This window comes from Megalopta genalis, chromosome 5, assembly GCF_051020955.1.
Source record: "Megalopta genalis isolate 19385.01 chromosome 5, iyMegGena1_principal, whole genome shotgun sequence".
Lineage (NCBI taxonomy): Eukaryota > Metazoa > Arthropoda > Insecta > Hymenoptera > Halictidae > Megalopta > Megalopta genalis.
Window position 1 is genome coordinate 17,720,782 of NC_135017.1, and position 21,855 is coordinate 17,742,636.

The 21,855-nt window shown below is 38.1% G+C and overlaps 4 protein-coding genes across 12 annotated transcripts; 2 read left to right on the top strand and 2 right to left on the bottom strand.

Moving 5' to 3' along the window:
- Positions 1-50: 50 nt before the first annotated feature.
- Lamtor3 (Late endosomal/lysosomal adaptor, MAPK and MTOR activator 3) lies at positions 51-1,362 on the top strand. The gene is made up of 3 exons (XM_033482520.2): positions 51-206; positions 415-642; positions 737-1,362. The coding sequence occupies exons 1-3, from the start codon at positions 198-200 to the stop codon at positions 872-874; spliced, it is 375 nt and encodes a 124-aa protein (XP_033338411.1). The 5' UTR covers positions 51-197; the 3' UTR covers positions 875-1,362.
- On the bottom strand, positions 659-5,643 carry LOC117227358 (glyoxylate reductase/hydroxypyruvate reductase). Of its 2 annotated transcripts, XM_076522541.1 has the most exons (7): positions 5,216-5,643; positions 3,508-3,621; positions 2,799-2,926; positions 2,441-2,630; positions 2,191-2,357; positions 1,819-2,109; positions 659-1,567 (listed from the first exon to the last, which is right to left on the bottom strand). In XM_076522541.1, exons 1-7 carry the CDS (start codon positions 5,221-5,223, stop codon positions 1,452-1,454), a joined length of 1,014 nt encoding a protein of 337 aa, XP_076378656.1. In that variant the 5' UTR covers positions 5,224-5,643; the 3' UTR covers positions 659-1,451. The 2 variants fall into 2 exon arrangements, with proteins under 2 accessions (XP_076378656.1, XP_076378657.1); XM_076522542.1 differs by lacking the exon at positions 3,508-3,621 and having other exon boundaries at positions 5,216-5,640.
- Positions 3,621-19,539, top strand: papi (tudor and KH domain containing protein papi). 7 transcript variants are annotated; one of them, XM_033482509.2, is made up of 13 exons: positions 3,621-4,280; positions 4,397-4,557; positions 4,637-4,774; positions 6,251-6,361; positions 6,431-6,836; positions 6,917-7,132; positions 7,202-7,377; positions 7,452-7,675; positions 15,005-15,185; positions 15,289-15,540; positions 15,627-15,859; positions 17,229-17,365; positions 19,228-19,539. In XM_033482509.2, the coding sequence occupies exons 4-13, from the start codon at positions 6,266-6,268 to the stop codon at positions 19,386-19,388; spliced, it is 2,082 nt and encodes a 693-aa protein (XP_033338400.2). In that variant the 5' UTR covers positions 3,621-4,280; positions 4,397-4,557; positions 4,637-4,774; positions 6,251-6,265; the 3' UTR covers positions 19,389-19,539. The 7 variants fall into 7 exon arrangements, 6 of the variants coding, with proteins under 6 accessions (XP_033338400.2, XP_076378654.1, XP_033338404.2 ...); XM_076522539.1 differs by having other exon boundaries at positions 4,397-4,774; XM_033482513.2 differs by lacking the exon at positions 6,251-6,361 and having other exon boundaries at positions 3,623-4,280.
- LOC117227357 (protein roadkill) lies at positions 7,782-14,157 on the bottom strand. 2 transcript variants are annotated; one of them, XM_033482515.2, is made up of 6 exons: positions 13,823-14,157; positions 9,992-10,199; positions 9,242-9,540; positions 8,867-9,091; positions 8,215-8,362; positions 7,782-8,149 (listed from the first exon to the last, which is right to left on the bottom strand). In XM_033482515.2, the coding sequence occupies exons 2-6, from the start codon at positions 10,167-10,169 to the stop codon at positions 7,881-7,883; spliced, it is 1,119 nt and encodes a 372-aa protein (XP_033338406.1). In that variant the 5' UTR covers positions 10,170-10,199; positions 13,823-14,157; the 3' UTR covers positions 7,782-7,880. The 2 variants fall into 2 exon arrangements, with proteins under 2 accessions (XP_033338406.1, XP_076378655.1); XM_076522540.1 differs by lacking the exon at positions 13,823-14,157 and adding an exon at positions 10,803-12,975.
- Positions 19,540-21,855: the final 2,316 nt, after the last annotated feature.

Here is a 21,855-nt window from a genome sequence, read left to right on the forward strand (position 1 = left end):
TGATTCGTGATTCATACGAACTTCAAAGGTTTTTAAAGCACGGTGCGTGCGCAGTTTAGACGAACCATATGACAGTCTGACAAAACTGTTGTCTGAAAACTCGAAAGTAACACGTTATTGTTGATGTTTGAGATCTATGAAATACTTATACATTTCTAAGTGGTTACATTAATCTTTTCTACCACTAAAGCTAAAGGATGACAGCGGTAAGTTCTACAATTATATGTACTCAACTTCTTAAATGTTTCGTAGTTTATATATTTTAAGGTTATGTGTATATAATTCAAACAGTTTTTAAAACAATCGTAGTTGTCTTCGTATACGCAAAATTATGCTTCTTATGAAATAAAATAGAAAATCAGTTGTATTATTATTTGTTACTGCAACTGATGTCTTTCTTCATTATTATTCCAGGAACTAAAAAAGTTTCTTTATGGCCTTTTAAGCAGTATAGAAGGACTTCATAGTATATTGATAACAGATAGAGATGGAGTACCCGTTGTATCTGTAGCCGATAAGCAAGCACCTGAAATGGCTATGAGAGCAAGCTTTTTGTCAACGTTTGGGATGGCGACCGATCAAGGGAGTAAATTAGGACTTGGAAAGAATAAAACTATTATATGCATGTATAGTAGTTATCAGGTAATAAAGTTTAGAGTCTCTTGCAAAATTTTATTTTTCTATCTTAATACGAAACTAGGAATAATTTACATGACATGATTTATTTAATTTTCAGGTGGTTCAAATGAACAAGTTACCATTAGTCGTTAGTTTCATTGCTAGTCATAATTGTAACACAGGTCATATATTATCTTTGGAAAATAAAATTGATCCAATTCTAAGTAATTTAAAAAATGCAGTAGTAGAGGCTTGATGGTTACCTGTTGTGCATTATGGGTGATGAATACTAAAAGTTTGCTGTTAAATGTGGTAAACATTTGTGACAAGAACAATGTTGCTATATATCAATTTTCTTATATAAAAAGAAATTTGAATTTCTATTCTTTTCTGAAATTATCTATTTAACCCTTTGCACTCCGAACGATAAACTTATACATTGGTGGTCGATTCCAATGTTGGCAATACATCCGGTCTTAGCGGTGCAAGGGGTTAAAAGAAACAAAATTATTATAAATTTTACATGAGAAGTTAGCGATCGAAGGGGTAGGCATTACAAAATTTTACGATAAATAGAATATAATTTTTACTGTATATCTGTGGCATTTTGATATTTGCAATATGCATATCTTAATTTATATATATATACTACATAGTATACATATATATATACCTAAGAATAAATTCTTCAAATTTTATAATTGTATATACTATGAAATATATGTAAAAATTAATATTAAAATACATCATTGTCATTATATTATTGAAAATTGAACAATAATATTAAATTGCGCAATACATTTTTGTTCTCCAGACGTGAAAAAGAATGCAAGTTACAATTCGTACACCAATGGCTTACCCTCTAATCCATTGAGAATATTTTGTGCCGCAGTAATTGACATATCACGTCGAGTCTTCTTAGTAGCACTGCCCAAATGAGGTATGATCACTGCAATATACATATATATTTATATATATATATTTGTATGTATACATATTTTGCTATACATTTCTATGAATAGTGAATAAATACATAAGTAATATGTAAATCTTTAGAATTGTAAATTATAATTTCTGTCACACAATATAATATTATAATATATTTATAATATTACTTAGAAGGAATTATTTATTTGTGATCTTTGCAGAAGCGTTCTATAAAATCTTTCCATATTGTTTATTGCGTATAGTAATACCAACCAGCATTTGGTAGTTTAAGAAGTTCATGATCAGGAGGCAGTGGTTCAGGATCTGTAACGTCAAGACCAGCCGCGAAGATCGTTTGATTGCGAAGCGCCGCCACTAATGCATCAGTATTTACGACTTTGCCACGTCCAACGTTCACGAATACGGCGGTCTTCTTCATTTTGCCGAAAGTATTGGCATTAAATAATCCTAACGTTTCGTTAGTCAATGGCACGGCGACGACAACGAAGTCACTTTGCTCGAGCAGTTCATCGAGCGACACAAAATGAGCCCCTAGCTCGTCACCTATATAAAATAAGAAACAATATGTTTGTCACGTCGCTTTGTCAAGTGTGATGAACATATCCTTGACAATCTGATAAATACCTGCTTTCTTACGGGAATGACCCGTATAAATGAAACGGCCCACATCAAATCCTTTCAGTCTTTTAACAATAGCTTGTCCGATATTACCCAATCCAACAATACCAACCGTTGATCCTTGTAAATCTTGGCCAAGCAACCATTGAAGATTAGATTTCCCTGCCTCTCCCCTAATTTAATCATCGTTTTCCATACAAATATTCAAGTGACGCGAACTACAGATATTCGATTGTACGCATTCATTGTTAATTACCGTTCGAGCTTTAGGCGGCCCTCGTGGGTACGCCTCGCCGCGTTCAAAAGTAACAATACTGCAATTTCGGCGACCGCGGCAGACAAAACCTCAGGCGTGTTTCCTACTTTGATCCCTCTTCGCTTAATTTCAGGAACGTCCAAATGATCGTAACCAGCAGAGATTGTAGAAACGACTTTCAACGCGGACCCTATTTATCAATTAATTTCTTTTTTTTTCACATTTTTCATAGAAATTCAAAATAATTCTTGAATCAACTTCAATTTTCGAGATTTTACTTTCCTTTTATACATAAACGGTTATTGCTATCATAATCAATAAAGTCTCGTTGAAAAATTACTATTGTTTTCATCTATACCTGCAATATTAAGAAATTCACTGTTCACGTTAAAGTGCTCAGCGATCAGAACCGCATCGTGGCCTGGAAGTGCTTGTAGCACATCTTCGCGCGTGGTATTCGCAGATTGGATTATCGTAACGTCGCATCTAAACAAACAGGAAACGCGCTTAGACGTCTATTAATATTGTTAATTAAAAAATGAAATATCTTCGACGGATTTCAAACAAGAATTACATAATCCGCGCGAACTCACGACGACGAAATAACAAGTATACAATTTCTTTTATATTTATTGCGTTTTCTCAGGCCGAAAATAAAGAGTTATTATTCTATATTCGTTATTTATATCACGAGAGAAAATATAAAAGTTTCATTGTACTATATGAGGTCTCGAGGCCGAAAATAAAGAATTATTATTCTATTAGGTCTACCGGAAAGTTCTGTCTGCAAATGTCATTGCAAATTTCAATAGATATGCACATATTCATTTGAGACATATATTTTTGAAAAATGTTGCTCACAAATTGCCATCACGCTGGCAAGAGGACATAAGTAACGAACGGAAATTATATTGTACAATAAATATTACTAAATTTATGAGAAATCTATTATTTTTCCTTTCATTTCTCAAACGGACAGAACTTTCCGGTAGACCTAATATATTCGTTATTTATATAACCAGAGAAAATTGTAAAAGTTTTATTGTACTATATGACACTGTGCTTACTTTGTGCGAAGCAAGTCAATGCCTTCTGATGGCACAGTGTTACTTGTCACCAGTACATGTGGTTTCATCGCGGCTCTTTTGCACATTACAAAACCTCTCGTAACAGTTAGGTACCTATATATGCGTGAAATTTACCGCATTACATAACAACGATATCAGATATGTGGCGCACGCTTGACTCATTCCGAAGATAATGACACTTGAAAGTTATAAACACGGTGTGGTCACGCCCGACAAAAAAGGTAAATAGAAAAATCCTTGGAATCGAAAATAGTTTCTCAGGAAGGAACAACTTTTTCCCCAGAATCTTCAAAGAAATTAAAGTTTCTTTCCTAAATATCATAAAACAGGATACGTAATATTATTCTCAAAGAATACAATAGTAAAAGATGCTCGCATAATAGCATAGTTCTACCGTACCGATCGACCGAAAAATGATCATCGCGCCTCCGTTGAGCACCACTGTCGCCATCACGCACCTTGCGAAGTCGTTATTTTTTGTATGCTACTTTGAAAAGCAAACGGAATTTGTAAAGTTTACCAATGCCATCCTTAGGTCGGAGCTATGCTCTACAGTGTCGTGTAATTAGTTTTCTTTCCACATGTTTCATTCGTAAAGCAAATTAATAAGTATTTAATGCATCCTTGCAATGCATCTCTGTGCTTGAAATTTCACGTGTGGCATTTATTTTTGTTCTAAAGTTAATAAGAAATATACGAATGTGTGTAAAATATTCACAGTTCTTGCTCTTCTTTCATTCGATATTTGTAAGGTACGTAAATTTTTCGTGATCGATTGCATATACATACATGTATGTATGTACTTTTATGCAAATTATGTGAAAACTGAAACTTCTGATAGCTTCATTTTTGTAACTTTTTCTTACAGAAATTATTTGCAGAATCAACTCTGAATGTCTAATTCATAACTGATAAGCTTGCGTGAAGCTTGTCCATCATTCGTAGAAAATGGCGTCTTTACGGACTAGGGAAACATAATAACTGAGAAAGAGCATAATAGTTTGCAGCAGATCAGTGTAAAAACTACATGTATGTAATGTATTACATATTTGTATTCTCGTTACACATGGTCTTACTTACTATGTATTGTTTTCACGAAAAATTGCAGTACATTTTAACGTTACATCGCATACGATTTTTTAATGTTTATTCGCAAGAAAATTTTATAAATTTATACGAAACGAGAAAATAAGTTCTAAGAACGAGAACGAGAACGTTCAAGATTAAATTGTCAATAACAAGAAAGGTAAAGTATCGAATAATTTTTTTTTTCAACGGTAACCACAATATCCTGTTATATGTATGTAATTGTTGTATATGTAAACCACATTTTCTTATCAAGTGTTACGTTGCAGAAAATAATACTTAATTCTCACGTTCGTGGAAGAAAACATGAAACCCTATTATTAATGTCACATTAAATGAATAAAAGCCAACAAATATTGTTACTTAACTGTTCGTTGTTTTACAATACTAAGTAAAAGTTGAAAATGTAGAAGCTCGGCAGATTTCAAAATTATATTACCGTTGGTATTTTATTCATTTCTTAGCGGTATATGTTGGATAAACTTTTACTTCTAAAATCGATTATTTTATCTACGCAATTCTGAAAAAAAACGCTCACTACTACATGATACTTAATCGGTAGTGTAAACAAAGTCATTTGAATTAGCCGTCATATCCTAACCTTAGCATAGGGGCGTCCCTCGCATCCGCTCTAGCCCCTGGATAGTCGGCAAACTGAAGGGGAGTAATGGTGGGGATTGTCGGTTTCCCCAACTGCGATGCGCTTGCGCCGACACTATGCGCACTAGGGCACCGTAACGAATGATTCTTGCTGCTTTCGCCATATTTACGGCATTCAAGCCAGTGTTTCCATTTGTCCGGCTTCGTAGGGGCATCCCTCGCGTCCCCACGCTCCTCGAAGTCATCACCAAATCACCCACTCCTACTAAAAACGACTACCGAAGTGGAGGGAATGAACCGTGTAACAAAAAGCTGACTTATGCACGATTGCGCCATCTTGCTATGATGCCTAGTGCGCGGTCGTGTCTGCGCAGGCGCATCACAGTTGGGGAAATCGAAGATCGACAATCCCCTCTATCACTCCACTTCAGTTTGTTCACTAGTCAGGGGGAAGTGCGGACACGAGGGATTCTCCCCTATGACACCGGCAAAAGAAAACACTGGCTATGACGTTAGATCTCTTTTAGAGTACTACCAACATAAATAAAGATATGTAATGTCATAGTTTACATTTGTGTTTCGTATATATTATTTGATATTATATGTTATTTAGCTACATTTATGTATTTAATCAATAGTTATCCTTCGCTAGTAATTCCTGTGTATTATGTAAAGTTAGATTGTTCATTTACAACCATATTGTAACAGATTTGCAGTTATACAGTTGGTAAAAATATGGTTTCAAAAGTACAAATTCTGGTCTGGACTTAAATATATATAATATTTGCAAATCGACGGAATATTTATATAAAATTAGTTAGAAACATTCTTAAAAGTTTATTTAAGTTTCTGAAAACGTTTGATCGTGTTTTTCATATGCTACAGTATATATATATATATAACCGGTTTATAGAAGACATTATATGAGGTTATGGAACATTCCAATCATAACAACTCGAAAGCATGTTCTGTGTACATTTAAGTAGAGATTAAAGTGCGTTTGAGTAGGAAGTACAAAATAAATATCTCAATTTAGACATTAATACAGAAAATGAAGTGGTCGTCATCGCATTTCACGCTACCAATTTTACTTGGCATTTCTCTAACAAGTGTTAGCATTGCTGTGATATACTTGTTATACAAAAAGGTATGGTTACAAATTTTTTTCTTTTATGCAAACCAATATTATAATTTCATCATTTATCTGATTGAACAGGACGAGGAAGATTCGGCTGCCAGAAGAAACGATGTAGCTTTTTCAAAAAGAGTAGCAGTGGAATATAAAGTACCTAGAAATGTTGTACCTGCTGTTATTGGAAGAGGTGGATGCGTAATAAAAGAAGTGGAAAAGAAAACAGGAACACGAATATATTTTAAGGAAGATGATCTTGAATCTCCAAATCGTATTTGCCTTATAAGAGGCCTTTATGAAAACACGCAATTGGCTCAAGAAATGATAAAGTCGATAATTGACAATCAACCTATTATTGAAATATATGAAATATTTGTACCAAATAAAGCATGTTCAAAGATAATAGGAAGAAATGGAGAAACTATACAAAAAATTCAAACCATTACGGGTGCAAAAATCATAATTGAAAGCTGTGTTTCTTATCTACAAAGTATGTTACTTTCATGAAGTATCATTTGTTTGTGAGTTTACTTTCGTAAAATGATAATAACTGATACTAGCAACTTTTAGATGCTGAAAGGAGGATTATAATAAAAGGAACTGCTGAACAAATTGCTGCTGCTTTATTACAAATTGAGGAGATAGTTAAAAAATTTAAAGAAGAAAGTAAAGATGAAGAAGTTGCAAAGAAGGAGTTATTTGGAAAATTGGAATCTTCTTCTGCAGTAAAGTTGCCCACTCAAACGATTAAACATTCACAATCCAATGAATCCTTGTCATTACAAGGTTTGTGTTAAAAAAAATTTATAATTAATAACTTTAACATTTGATACCTAACTGTTAATAATATAAAAGGTTCGATTTCAGGTACTGATGGTATAATGGAAGTATATGTATCTGCAATGGAAAGTCCTAACAAATTCTGGGTTCAAATTGTTGGTCGGGGAACTACAGCTTTAGACAAATTAGTGTCTGACATGACTGCTTATTACAATGAAGAACAAAATCGTGAGTTACATAAACTAAAAGATGTAAGTATATACATTCAATCATTAGTTAAAAATAAAAAACAGTATAAATGAAAAATTATATTATTTTGCTTCAGATAACACCCGGACAAGTATGTGTAGCAAAATTCAATTATGATGAAAAATGGTATAGAGCTCACATTATATCAGTTTCACCTGAAGATAATGAGTGTGAAGTATTTTTTATGGATTATGGAGATCTCGATGTGGTTCAGTTTGAATTCATATTAGATATTCGACTAGACTTTCTAAGTTTGGCCTCGCAAGCAATGGAATGCTGTTTGAATAATGTTAAACCGAGGTAAGTTTTAATATTTCATATAATATAATTTTTCTTTAACTATATTTACAGTTGTTTTTATATGCGTTCGTAAAATGAAAGTTGATAAAAGCAATCAAAATTCAAATCATTTATCAAAATATGTATTTTCACAATATATATACTTTTCTTCTAAAAATATAAAATCGTGAAGAATTATTTACAGGTATTTGTAGCATTTATAATGTTAATTGCTTAATTCACTGTCATCCATATTACTTGATCTTGAACTTCCTATACTAGCTTCGCATACTTCATTGAACAGTTCTGGGTTTACATGTTCCATCATTTTCCATGCTAAACTTTTATTAAGTATAGTTATATTTTCTTCACAATATGTTAAGCTTGCTCTTTTAAGGGCACCGCATCGAAATTCATCAGCAACTAGTAGTCTGCTTGCAATGTTTTCTGGATTTATCGATTCAATGAGATTCCTTTCACAGAGTTCTTTCAATCCTGTGAAATATTTACATGTGTAAACTTATAACATATTTAATTATTAATTATATTTTACAACATACCTTGTAGAGAGAAACGCTCTGCTAGAGACAAAAGTTGAGGAGCTAAATTATCTAAGTTATCAACGTGATCAGTATATATATATCGCAATAGTTCTTCTGTAACGTCTTTACACAAATCTAATAGTTCTAGGACAAATTTATATTGCTCCTACAAATATTTATAAAAGTTTTAATATCTCCATAATTTTTGCATATTTGTATGCCCGAAAATAAATCTTAGTAAGAGAATACTCACCCATAAAGTAATAAAATAACAACATTCATAAAAAAAATTACGTAAAATTAGTAATTTTACGTTTATTACGCTAGTTCAACATAAATAAATTACGTTAAGCTATTGAACATCACGTTAATTAATTTTATACAAGCGTGAGTATCTGCAGTTTGAGTGCAACAAATTTATTGAATACATAAACTAATATTGTTTGCTTTATAAGTGTAGCAAAATAAAATGAAATGCATATATTCATATTAATGATTTTATAAACATCACTTGTTATCAATACTATATTATTACTTCATCAGTTAGTTAATTATTTGTCAATAATACTTGTTTAGCATTTACAACATTTTAATTGATTTTTAGTCTGGTCATATTTTTAATCAGTGGACAATCAAAATCAACACTACATATATTCTTTCTCTTGATCACCTTTTCTTCTGTTGGATCTTGTGAATTCAAAATTTTATCTTCCGCTGTATTCAGATTTGAATTCTCCTTTACTTGTGGTTCGCCTAATAATGAAATCATTTCAGCTAAAACACTGCTTCGTGCAGCTATTATGTTACTGTGGACTGGAATTTCTGTGCTGCTCAAACCTCCACAAATTAATTTAGTATCAGCACCATGTGGATGCCTCAATAATCTGGCCATATCCTATAAAATGTAAACATGGGCTTCATATTTGTATTTAATGCGTTAAAATTTACAAGATTCATCTATTGATTATTGAAACGCTACTAAAGTATTTTAAACAGAAACAATTTTGATAGTGTTGTTTTAAAAATATTTATTAGGAACATTTACCTGTGACAGACTGTACTTTTCGCTTTCGCACTGGATTATCTGTATCTTGACCATCACCAGAGCTTCGCCGTTTTTGTTCAAATGTCTATCGACTATAGACAAATCTCTGTATCCCAGAGAAATAATGTCAGTGCACGATTTTAACTCTAGTACAGTTCTGCTGACATGGCAGTACTCCCAATTCTTTAAGTCAGCATTGAAGATTCCAAATTGAAATCGTATCTTCGCTTGTTCTACTTCATTTATACTACAGGTTAGCATATTCAAACATAGGACTACAGGATTCTTTATTCTTTTACCTGTTGTGAAACAGTTTAATTCCTCTGTTTAATTGGTACTGGCAACTTAGTTAGTACAAGCAAATAGTATTAATACCCTTAAGTGTTCCTAGATTTTTATGGTATTTACTTAGAAGCAACACATTATCTTTCAAATATTTGTCTGGCAATTAATTCACATATCGTTTTGTAAAACTATATTGCTAAAATACGAAACGTCGAGAAAAGTATGGAGATCTTTTAATTATTGGATGTGCCTTTAAAATGGTAATATTAAGAATTAACGTAACGTGCACTACAGGTCACACCAGCAGGGTCATCCTTATTGATTTTATATTTATTATTTTAATCTAGGTCACGATGTTTATAAAAATCGTGACTTATTCTCTTTTTCTTTTACCTTATCTCGCTTTAGCGAACTCCAGAATACATTTTTATATATGTTCACATTATAATATTATATTTCTCTTACCGTCCGGATCCTTCCAGAATCTGATGGATAAATTCCAGGAACACTGAATATCATTCACATTTGTGTTAAACGAAGGGCTGTCGATGAAGGTTTTCTTCGAAATAGATTTCTTGTAACGTGGAATTGGCCATGTATACTTAAAGATCACGTCGGACACAGTTGGCACAAGTAGTTCCATTTTATAACAATCTTATATCAACAAATAGACCTATCGTAAACAAGGAAATTCACGTTTAAAACCAGCACGTTCAAACGAATTGTTTTCTAATCCATTACTTAAACAGCTTTCGAGAGTGTTCACTTAATAGAAATTTTGAATGTTTTCGTAGCTTCTTCTAACCATAAGATGACGTTAGAACTTCTCAAGTGACTATTGCAGTTAACATATTTTTTCTGAGGTTTCCTTTCGTTCCGATAATTTCAAAAATAATTTTGATCGTTCAAAGGCTGTTTGGGGTTCGCTTAGGATCGTCATAAATATTGTCGAAGAATCGCATCTCCGCCGCAATGATTCAAATCTCGTAGAAATCAGTGTAACGTCTTGTTCGGCTTGTTCCTTGAGTTTCATAATTCCTACTTTCGATTTTCTGCCAATTTAGCGGTCGCGAAACAAAAGTAACTTCCATGGCGCAGTATAATCGCTGTGTGCAGTCACGATAAAGCTTTGGCGAAAGTGCGCAAAATGTTTCGCCGCTATTAAACTCCCAGACATTAGCATGCACCGTCGTCGGGGGAGCTTTACGAGGTGCAAGTTCAACGGCAAGGAACAGTTCTATGTATGGCGTGATGCCAATCTTCATTCTCAATTTACCTTTATTTAACAAGAATTCTCGGCGTTCCAGAAAATCACATTTCACTTCGCCGCGACTTTTGTCAGCGCGATTAGAATGAATGCGTTAGACCGTGCTAACGATTTCATAAAACGATGGCGGATCCCGTGGAACAATTTGAAATTAACGCGTGGCTTGCACGCGACGATCTTAAACAACGAACGAGAAAAATTCATAAAAATCCCGCAAGAGTAACAACTAGCTGTTGTTATCGATAACACAGTCCTCTGCGACATTATGCTTGTTAAAAACGTATACAGGTGCGACGCTGAACGCATTAAAAATATACTACGCCCGGCAATATAACTGGCTAAGTTATGAATAATGTTCTCAAATTTGAAAATAACTTCAAGGGGGGAATATATCGGCTCGAAGTTTTTTTCTGTAACATGCTAGAACTGTTTTTTACACGAACGGACCGAAGGGGTTGGAGCTCACGTGTGTAACGACTCTCGGAAACGACACCCTCCGGGCAGTTGTTTATTAATTGATACATTTGTTTTAGGTAGACCTCTTTGGTCCGCGTTTCGTAAAAAGTCGCGGCGCAAGTGTGCATAAAATGCAATTACACGGCTTGGCCCTAATAGATTTCTCGGCAGGTAGCAGTCGAATGCGAATATAATCAATCCGACCGAATGCCGGGACTTCTCGCATCGCGTGCCGTGAAACAGCTAATCGCCGGTGCAAGTAATGCACACATGATGGTTTTCGAATTGGAATTACCGCGAAGCCTACTACGGTTGTCGGTTACACGCGACACGGCGGCTTTCGAGGGCATATCCCGAGAAGTACCTCGTTGCCAGAAACCCGCAGACCACTTCAAAACAATATTTCCTTTGTACACATCCCGTTACGCTCGAATCTGCGAATTTCGCGTGCGTGGCTGCTGTTTGACTGCACGCACGTGAAACATTTTAACACGTTTAGTGCCGCGTCGATCGTTTTTCTTTTTCACCGACTTTTGACATCCGTCTTCGTCGCGATATGTTCGAACGAACCGAATGTTGTTAGAATCTTTCGAACGCAAAAGAATTACACTAACAGCCACTATGGCTCAACTATCCGGTTTTGATGTTGTGGGGAATTTTTTATGCGTTTTACACACTCGTTAGACGTTTTATGCATTTGCGATAAAACGAAGGCGTCGAAAGACTTTAATTAATCATATATAATTCCGAATGGGGTTCGCAGCGACGATGAACTAGAAACAGTTGGGCTCCCTAATTGCTTGGGTTTCCTGAATGGTTGCCGCGCGATTATCTCGATTCAATCTACGCTGAATTGCGACCAGTTAATATAATTATTCGATCGATCGGAATTGCGGATCTAAAGGAGCGCGGTACGAAGTTTCATCAGGCATAAATGAATTTATGAAACTTGTTGGCGACGTTAAGATCCGCGTACCGGCAATTTAAAAGAGCGCCGGCAAATTGGGTAATCGCGTTAAACGGCCCTTAATTGGAGACGGCCGACGATCTCGAGAATTATTTCTATTATCGACGCAGGGACCATTAAAAACCTATGAATAATATTAATATTATTAAAACGCAGTTACGACGGCTTCCTTCGTTGTAACAATCTTTTGAAATCGAAAATATATTACGTATAGAAAAATCACTTTAGATTCTGCTAATTTTTCGAAGATATGTACGTACATTTATCTTTTTTATTTCTACAGGAGTAAAAAAATGTTCTTTTAACCCTTTGCAGTCGAAGCTAATTGAATTCGAAATCTAAAACATGATCTCTGATCTACAGTATTTCTATTTTATATAATTTATTGCAATTTATGCATATGAAATTGAGTCTATTGGCAAGTACAATGCAATTCTAATAGCTTTTTTTTTAAATATAAACGAGTCTGATGCTCTTAGAATGATTTTGAAAAATAGTATACCAATATGTATTGGCGTCTCAGAGTCGCCATTCGAGTGCAAAGGGTTAATATCTAGTTCAACGTAATTCCGAAACAGTCGCGAACACATTAAATTGATAATAATCGGTTTCTATGCATAAAATGTTTGATCTCTAGAAAGGAATTTAGATGTCAACAAAACTTTAAGGTGGCTCCAGATTATGACACGAGGCATTTTGTCGCGTGACTGTCTGCCAAGCTACTTGCATACTATTCGAGCGAACTGTTGGACACTTTCCGTTTTCAGAAATCTATGTATACGTACCAGATCGAAGATACTTCCTTCTAATTTCTAACTGTAACCAACATCTCTTGAAAGTGACAGACAACCCGGTGGTTTTTCGCCAAATATATATATATATATTGAGGAAACAAACGCATTCTTGGAAATGGTTCAAAACTACGTAATTTTGCTCGAAGGTGTAAACTTCGGTGTAACTTTGATGTGAATTTCGAGGCTCGCGAAAGAACTTCGCGAACGTAACATTGAATTTTTCATCGTATTGAAACGAACGACATCGAGCTTGGTGCAAAAGCGATCATTTTTCTCGTTCGTTTAAAAACAGTGCACTTTTAGGATTTGAAATATTAAGTAATGTGATAACGCGAACATAATATGAAACTCCAAGTACATACACCTCGTGTTATATAGTTTCGTTGCAAGTAACGCGTGTCCCTTGCGCGCCTTAATGCAAGCTTAAAACCCATTAAACCTATCGTCAGTTTGCCGACCTTATCAATAATCGTTGAGAGACCTAATTTTATTGGACCTAATTGCTCGTTAGATATGCCAATTGCTTAAATATTGGAATACCATCTCGCACACCGTGTCTCAAAGTAAAATGACAATATTCATCCCCGCAGAGAATACTGCCAACGTGGTTTCGACCTTCTGGAAACTTTCCAATAATTCAATCCTTTGAAGACCTCGTTTCTTTTTCTTGTTTTTTAATTAATTCACGCAATCGCGTAACGGTGTACAGGTCAGTGCTTTCTCTTTTGACACCGACAACCCCACTTGACACACAGTTACACGTTCGCGTATCAAACGATTGCCGCGAAATAAATGAGTACTCGGGTACTTACGGAAAAGTATCGCCGACCGAAGAAAGCAAGTGGCTCTTTCGTTAGAGAATTATCGCACGGTGTCACCCGCGTAATAAAATAATCTCGGCACTCTCGTAGCTCTTGCCTTTATACGCGAGTTCCTTTTAATTCCGAATTTAGATCACTTTTTCGTCTCGATAGGTGGATGCGACAATGAACTCGGCTTTCTTCGCTTCGCGTTAAACGAGAGAAACGATACTCTCGTGTCAATGATCGACTCGTAGGACTGGTTACTTCGACAATGTCAATGTTGTTCCCTGCGGGATTTGTCTGTTATATTGTTCGGCACGAGAACTAAGGAACGACTGAGACCGTCGGTTTGCTAAACGAGGGTCTACGGGCATCGCCTGCATCGTCTCCTCGCACGTGTACACTTGTGCTGCACCGTTTATAAATGGAACAAGACGTCCCCAAAGTGCTTACCGGGGTATTTCCATTTGCAAGCATGAATAATTGTTGGCTTTCGTGTTTTAGCGATAGGCGATATCGCAGCTTCTCTGGAATATTCGCGAGGGAGGGGAAAAAAAAAATCATTTCTGCAAAGTGCATCGCGTTATTCGAAGTCGAGCGATCATGATCAACCGCATGCCAGAAATTTTGTTGTCACACTCTTGAACAGCTATAGCGAACCGTGTTGGATCATAATACGCCCCTATTGTTGCCAATTGATGAACAAATTTATTACGCCACGCACCGCCAATTTCGCAGTTTGTTGCTTTATTCCTGCCAACAATGAACCCGAACATTTCCGTGGCATTTTTGATAACGTTTCGCGAAGATTTATGTTTCCGGATTAAAAATATATCGCGCCGGAGATCGTTCATTATTTATTAGCGGCCGTAACTTCGGGAAATTATCTGGATAATTATTTCGTAACTTTCAAAGAACAGATAGTTTTATTAAATTAATCGATATCTCGCAGCGAAGACCATTATTTATAAAGTAACAGAATGACGGTCTTGGACGAATTCCAGCACATTGTGATACATTGCTATGCACATCATGCTAATCCATACATTTTTTGATTCATACGTTTTCCTTAGCTTTTTGTAACCCAAAATCGTTTCTTTACCATGAAAACTCGATCTCTCTTTTATAACGAGAAGCTTTTCTAGTCGAAGGAAATTTCTAATTAGTTCCTCGTATTTTGTTTTGCTTCAGGGAGGTGGGCTGTTGGAGCGTTCAAGCGTGCGAGAGATTCGCTGAACTTACTTCGCTGGCACAGTGGAAAATTCTGACGGCTAAAATTGAAGGGTACAAAGATCGGATTCGCACCTATGGAGAATCTCAGCGTGAAGTGACTGTCTACTGCCTCGATCTTTTCGATAAAGACGACGATAAGGTATGTCGTTGTACAACAACAACAAAACTTAGCGGTCCATACAGCATCGCGACCAATTTACTTGTTGCTCGAACGAAGACGATGTCTCTTGTAATGTTGATAGGATATCAATGTCGCTTTGGAACTGATAAACGAGGGCCTGGCGGAGGCGGTAGAACCTTTATTGTTATCCAGTCGATCCACGTCCCGCCCCTCGTCCGCAGCTTCGGTAGAGAAGCGAGCTTCGACGAAAATCCCAGCAAATTCTTCGCAGAAAATGGATTCGAGCGTCGAGATGCTGTCGTCGACGCTGAACGCGACTGTAGACATCGATAGGTCCTCCTCGATAGAGGAAATAAATACGGCCACGCCAAGGGTAAGCAACCTCTCTCGCGATCTACGAAAACATGCGATACGAATCGATTTTTCAGCGGCTATACCCTCTTAATTTTTTGCTTGCAGAGACCCGTAAATCAGGTCGAGGAAATCGATCTCGTTACACCGGTGAAGATCGAAACGGGCAGCTTCATTGAGAACGAGAGAAAAGACAGCGGCGACCACCTGCGAAACGGAAGCGGCGGAAATCAGTATAATATACCATCTGACACTTCTTTGAACACGAAAATCGTGGTGCGAGTCGCTCCTGCCGGATACGAGAGTGATTTCTCCGACGACTCGAACGACCTAGAACTGGGGTGAATTCACTTTCTTCAAGCATACTATAATTACCGAGGCCCTATCAAAGTAGAGTACACGTTTTTACTGGTGTCTACAAGATTTCTGTCTTATGGATTGTTCCTTAGCTTACATTTACACAGTCTATCTTTACAGTATTTGTTTCCGAATACCTTTCGTGTCTTACAGTCTTCTGCAACTGTTTTATTTTAATATTATAAACGGAATATTCTCTTATCTACTAATGCCATTTGTAAGAAAATACCATGTATATACATACACACCGTACACATTGTTACATTTAAATATTCAATTTTATTTGTTTCTTTTATGATACATATCTCCGGTTAAGCCGTAAATACTGCTTAACAATACGCCACTGTTGAGAAGTATTATAAATCTTCTAGACATCAATGCATAATATAGCAACTGTTTATCAGGGTCTTCCCAATACGTACTTCCAAGTATTTTATGACCTATTTTAGAAAGTGTCTTTCATTTTAGTTCTTGGTATGCTTGCTTCCAATTTAGAAGTATTTCGCTAATTCATTTTTTGTTTTGTTTTTATTTTTAGTAAGTAGTGTTCCAACGGGATAACGTAAACACCCATAACACTGGTGTCACTGTCCGACGAATTCTTCGTCGAATGCTTCGTATGAACAATAATTCCAATATTTGATAGCGCTTGTAAAGACGATAGGACTCGAATATTTATTTATTAAAGACTTTATATAAGCAGAATTCAGCGGTGAAAACCCATGCTTTCGGATATAACTATACAAGGATAAGTTTCTGGTAAAATGGTATACAAAAGTTCTGGGTATATTTTAAACGACCGTACTTCGCGATCACTTAAGTAAATCGCCTTAAATAAAACAATTCATCTTGCCGTGTTCCTTAAGAGCAGAATAAGAACAATCACCGCCCGTGGGCCTCTTTTATGCTATTAGAACAGGTAACCGTTACAGATGTATATTTTTGTAAAATAAACGATGCTATTGTGCTACCCGAATCCGGCAAACGATTTGTTACTTCGCGAACGAGAAAAGCGAGCACAGCTTTCGTAGCTTTTTAGCTGAATAGTACTTCCAGCGATAACGATTACTTTGGCAAACGCTCGTAATTGGTATAGTTGACTGTGACGCAATGTCGCATCTCCTGGTTAGATCGAGAAGAGAAAGCGCGTAATCGAACATTTCTGTAGAAGATCTGATTATTTGTGTATTTCTGGATACTCTGGAGACTCTGCGATATTTACTCGTGGGAATGAAGTTGTTCACTCTCTCGGCTATTGGCCCGCCGGCCTCTAACGGAAACCTAAATCATCATTTCCTTTCACTTGATCCGTCTCTCCTGCTGCTTTCTCGGATTACGGCATCTCGCTACCAGGCGAACGGTTTTTCGGAGCCTCTTGACAACGAGTAAAAGTCGGAACCGTTCGGGCGACCGCAAAAAACCGAGGGCAGAGCCTTCGCAGACGCGGAGGAAGAGGAAGGAACGGTACCGGAAGCTGCTTCGCTGGTACGGTGAGTAGAGATTATTTTGATCATTCGACGAACGATGGATTTCGAATGGGGCATCGATCTTACATTCTCCGAGGAACGTGCTCGCGCAGGACTTTTTTTTATTATTTATAATATCGCCGCGACCATTCTACCGGGCGATTGGGACAGTTTTCTTTAGGAATTAGGTGAGGCAATGGGCAGCAGACAGAAAGTCTGCCGCGCAGGCATAGTTATCGAATGCATTCTCTGGATTCTCAGCAGACTAAATCGAGCTGTGAAATATAGTATGAATATTATAGCATACGATGACAGTGTATAGGAAAATCCTTCGCATTTTTGTCGGTCCGCGAGCCTCTGGAATTTCACGAGGGACTTACTCGAACGACAGAGATTTAGCCGGACTAATGAAACAGTACTCAACCTTGCCTCAAGCAGAGAAATGAATGAGAAGCAACGGCCGACAGTCGTTGCGGTCGCGACGATCCTCGATAAGACAATCGGTCTGGAATAAAGCAATTACTAAGTAGAAAAAAAGTGCCGAGAGTGCTGTCAGTGATTGCCGTCGTTTAGGAGCCAACCGGTGCTCGGTGATCGGAAAAAGACGAGAAAACTATGGCCAAGCGAAACCGTATAAAACGTTGCAAACGCCGTTCACGCTCAACAGTCCGACGAATATCTCGACGAACGACAGCAACAACCGTTCCGATCATGAGTAATTTGGTAAATCGAATCTTTCTGTTTCTTCTTTCGACGTATCACAGTCTGCGATCGCATTATTATCGCCGCTACCAACGACGCGGCGATAAATGATTAAAAATTTCAAAAGCTTTTTTAAAATATATATAATACGCGGCGAAGAATCCATAGAATCGAGTGGAATTTATTTTCTTAGATAATTTAACCATTTTCGAAGGAAATTTAACGTCACTGTTGATATTTCAAATACAATTTACTCGATTGATATCGTGTCAGAAAAGTGAGAGAAGTTCTAGTTTGTTTTTTGTGAGCAGATCGTGTGTCACGCTTCGAAGATTTCATCGAAATAAGTTACAGTTCGTAACATTTACAAAGTATCTTTTCGTTTAAATAAAAGAAAAGACGGTCGTTCTCCGCAAGAAATATAGAATCGCGCGCATATTGAAATGATCATAACCGTTGCGAACAGAACGTTTATCAGTCGTCGTTCCCCGTGATTTTTGACCGCGTAAAAGTGAAACATTCTCCGTTCGGGAGTTAACTTTTACCCATTCGATTGCTCAGTCAAGGGAACGTTCAGCCTTTAAAGTATTCACCATAACAAAATAGTTATTTTTAGAAGATCAACGTGCCGTGAACTGTGCGACCAATGACGCCTCGTTCGAGCACAGCTCTGCGAGAAACTCCTGACAGTCTTTAAAAAGAAAAAAAAGAACGCTTTTCACAATTCCGCGCGACGTCGCGTTCGAGGAGGTATCCATCCGATCACCGAATTTTTATACTTCACGATCGTCAACAATTATAAAAACGAGGCGCCAACAATTATAAAGCCTCGAAGACAGTAATTTCCCCTAATTCGCGCTCGGATCGCGCGCAAATTGTCCATTTTTCTGCGCGATCCGAGCGCGAATTAGGGTGAGAAATTACCGTAATCGTATCTCCACTTGCCAAACAGTCTATTTTAGTCGACAAGCCGAAGGGAAATTAGGGTGAATTTTTCTGTAATTCGTCGTGCGATCGAAGGGGTTAGCATTCAACAGCTTGTCGCATAATTTGCCGAATAAAACGGCGCGGCTCGTGTACGTCAATGAAGCGATTCACGGCGCGCGCGGAAGGGCTTCTCGTTCCCTTGAATGCCTGACTTCCCCGGCAACGATGCGTTAAATCTCGCTGTCACGCTATTTCAGACTGTAACATTGATTCTTTTGTGCGGCGTCTACGGAGCCTCGGCGGGCCGTCGTTACATTGCTATACCTGTGGACGGGATCGATGTGATCGAGCTGAGTCCGGTCGTGGCGAGGATCGCCCGGCATACCGACGGCTACGTACCGGCCCCGGCTCCGAGTAATCATCATCAGGACGATCCGGAGGGCCCGCGTTTCGAAAGGTCCGTTAATCCGATTCTGGATTACGTGGATTTCGGCGGGTACACCGGATCGAACGGAGCTTTCAGCTGGTACGCAGATTATCCGGCGCACCATTGACGGACCAGGCTACCAGAGACGTTCACGTTCATATTCACGTTCACGTTCACGTTCACGTTCGCATTTCCGTTCGAGTACGCCGCGATCGATACAGCTGACAAGGATATTCCGTGAGCGACGAACCCGGACGATGAATATGTCAGCAGGAAAGTAATGGTCGCGGCAGTGATCCCTCTTCCTCCCTGGAGAACCGAACCGGCTATGACAAGATCGTGGAAACTTGTCCCCTGGACTAATCTAGGACCACCGTCGCTCTCTGTTTAATCATGTTTTATTCGTCTGTTTGTATCACATCGAAATAAAATTGTATAATAACGTTTATCGCGCCGTCGTGTTCGTTTTGGATCGTAGATGGTTTTTATGCTCGTCATTTCGGTCCGTGGAAATGATTGAAAAGGGAACGTATTTTCTAATTAATGCTCGGTCGACGCGGCGCGCGAAATTGAATCTAAAGCGTGAAGATGATTCCAAAGAGATCTAACCGAATGCGTGTAACTTAGCAGTCCCCTGAAATATTTACCTTTCTCGCGATGCGCGCCGAACAACGTATGCATTTGTGCGCGCGCGAATGTGCAACGCGCAATTAAATCGTGATTAATTAATTATCTCGGAGATTTTGCTTTCGAAAACACTGATTATGGAAATACGAGTAACAGTGTACAGTAAATACTCCCTGATTTCTCTTCAGCTTGTGCACAAAAGTGGACAATTCGGGAAGAGAAGACGCGATTATTCGAGCCCCGGCGGCTCATTTTTATAGTCGCCGATTGCCAACGATTGCAAAAACGAAAAATTTCTCCCCAATTCGCGCTCGGATTGCGCGCTCTTACCGAATTGTTCACTTTTGTTTACCAGCTGAAAGTAAATTAGAAAGAATTCACTGTATACCGGTTCGCAGTCGTCGGCTATTAGTTCCAAGTGCATCGATAACAATCTCGTCGAGGCGAGCATCATTCCCTATCGGAGTATTAAGTAATTGAAACGAGCCCGTGAATTTCACGGATCACGGAATCTTTAAGCAGTTATATCGTGACCATCTTCGGCGGAGGAACGATAGGGTCGATCGAATGTTCGTTATTATCCTCGGCACGCTCTCCCCATTGATTCATGCACTATTCCCGCTGCGTTCTTTTCGCGCTCGTATGCAATCTTTGCGTACGAAAGATGGATCGTAAACGTTAATTCGTCGCGTTTAACATATCCTTGACGTCTCTCTAGCAATATGAAACACTTGATAGCAGAAACTCTCTGAAAGAAGAGGCGTTCCCTTTAATACAGTTCTATTAATAAAAGAGATCTATTCGGTACTCTAATAAAGTCTTATTTACTAAAGATTCATTTATTCAGTGGACATTCAATGTCGTGACACAATACAGTTGCCGTCGACCAGCTGTCGTGCCGGAAATCGTCGATTTCCGAAGGTAGAAAACAACTGAAAATGCAAGAAAAAATCGCGATAAGATCCGGCTGCTTTCAAACAGTGCTTTGCCGTACTTTTAAATCGCTTTCAGACGAAAACGAGGCGGAAGATTCTGCTCGCGAAAGAATCTTCGTTCGCAAAGAATAAAAATCTTTCAGCGAGATTATTACAATAGCGCGGATTGCAGTCGCGCCGCGTTGAAACGGTAAAACGAATCTTATCGTCCAACGGACTGTAACAGTTTCAGAAATGGATATCTTTATTCATTCGAGGGAAGTCGTATATTGTTTATCGCGGTAGCGGATCTGATGTTCCGCGGGAGACGGCGTGGACGCGGGGTGCCGGCCGTCGGAGCAAACGGAAAAATAGAGTCGTGTGCATTTTATCGTGCGGCGGAATCGGCGATGCAAGGTTGTGCAGAATGTATGTATAATAATATGTTACGCGGTCGCGGACGCGCGTTGTTGTTCTCCTTAAAAGGCATTAAGCACCCGGTCGGAGGCACGTGTGTGTTCCGCCGCGCAAATGGTGCACCCGAGCATATCATTTACGCGCGCGGTTAAATGAAATTCAAATCGCGAGCCGAGCCGAACGAGGCTCGACGCGGAAACGTAAAACGATGATGATGATGATGCTGCTGCTGCTGCTGCTGCTGTTCCCACGGATCGTGTAGCATTTAATATACCGTGTCCCGCGGACCATTGGCGCGTACGCGGGACGACGGAAAATTAGCGGGAACGAGGAACACCTGTTGGCTTCCCGGGGAAAATCGCGAAAATGTGTTGCGCGACGCCGCACGGCGATTGTTTTTTGGGGACCGTTTCGAGATTCGTGCGCGAGATTACGTTGAAAAAGGTCCGACAACTCTCGAAAAATCTCGAAAGTTTTCGCAGAAATCATAATAAGAAATA

Excerpts from the sequence above, each read along its gene's own strand:
- Lamtor3 (XM_033482520.2), top strand. Across the intron at positions 643-736 it reads GCATGTATAGTAGTTATCAG|GTGGTTCAAATGAACAAGTT; the intron begins GTAATAAAGTTT and ends TTTAATTTTCAG.
- LOC117227358 (XM_076522541.1), bottom strand. Across the intron at positions 2,927-3,507 it reads ATTGACTTGCTTCGCACAAA|ATGCGACGTTACGATAATCC; the intron begins GTAAGCACAGTG and ends CTGTTTGTTTAG. Across the intron at positions 1,568-1,818 it reads TCTTAAACTACCAAATGCTG|TGATCATACCTCATTTGGGC; the intron begins GTTGGTATTACT and ends TGTATATTGCAG.
- papi (XM_076522539.1), top strand. The coding sequence starts at position 6,266 with ATGAAGTGGTCGTCATCGCATTTCACGCTACCAATTTTACTTGGCATT. Across the intron at positions 15,541-15,626 it reads TAAATACGGCCACGCCAAGG|AGACCCGTAAATCAGGTCGA; the intron begins GTAAGCAACCTC and ends TTTTGCTTGCAG. Across the intron at positions 15,860-17,228 it reads TCGAACGACCTAGAACTGGG|GCGAACGGTTTTTCGGAGCC; the intron begins GTGAATTCACTT and ends TCTCGCTACCAG.
- LOC117227357 (XM_033482515.2), bottom strand. The coding sequence starts at position 10,169 with ATGGAACTACTTGTGCCAACTGTGTCCGACGTGATCTTTAAGTATACA. Across the intron at positions 9,541-9,991 it reads ATTCTGGAAGGATCCGGACG|GTAAAAGAATAAAGAATCCT; the intron begins GTAAGAGAAATA and ends GTTTCACAACAG. Across the intron at positions 8,150-8,214 it reads AGAGCGTTTCTCTCTACAAG|GATTGAAAGAACTCTGTGAA; the intron begins GTATGTTGTAAA and ends AATATTTCACAG.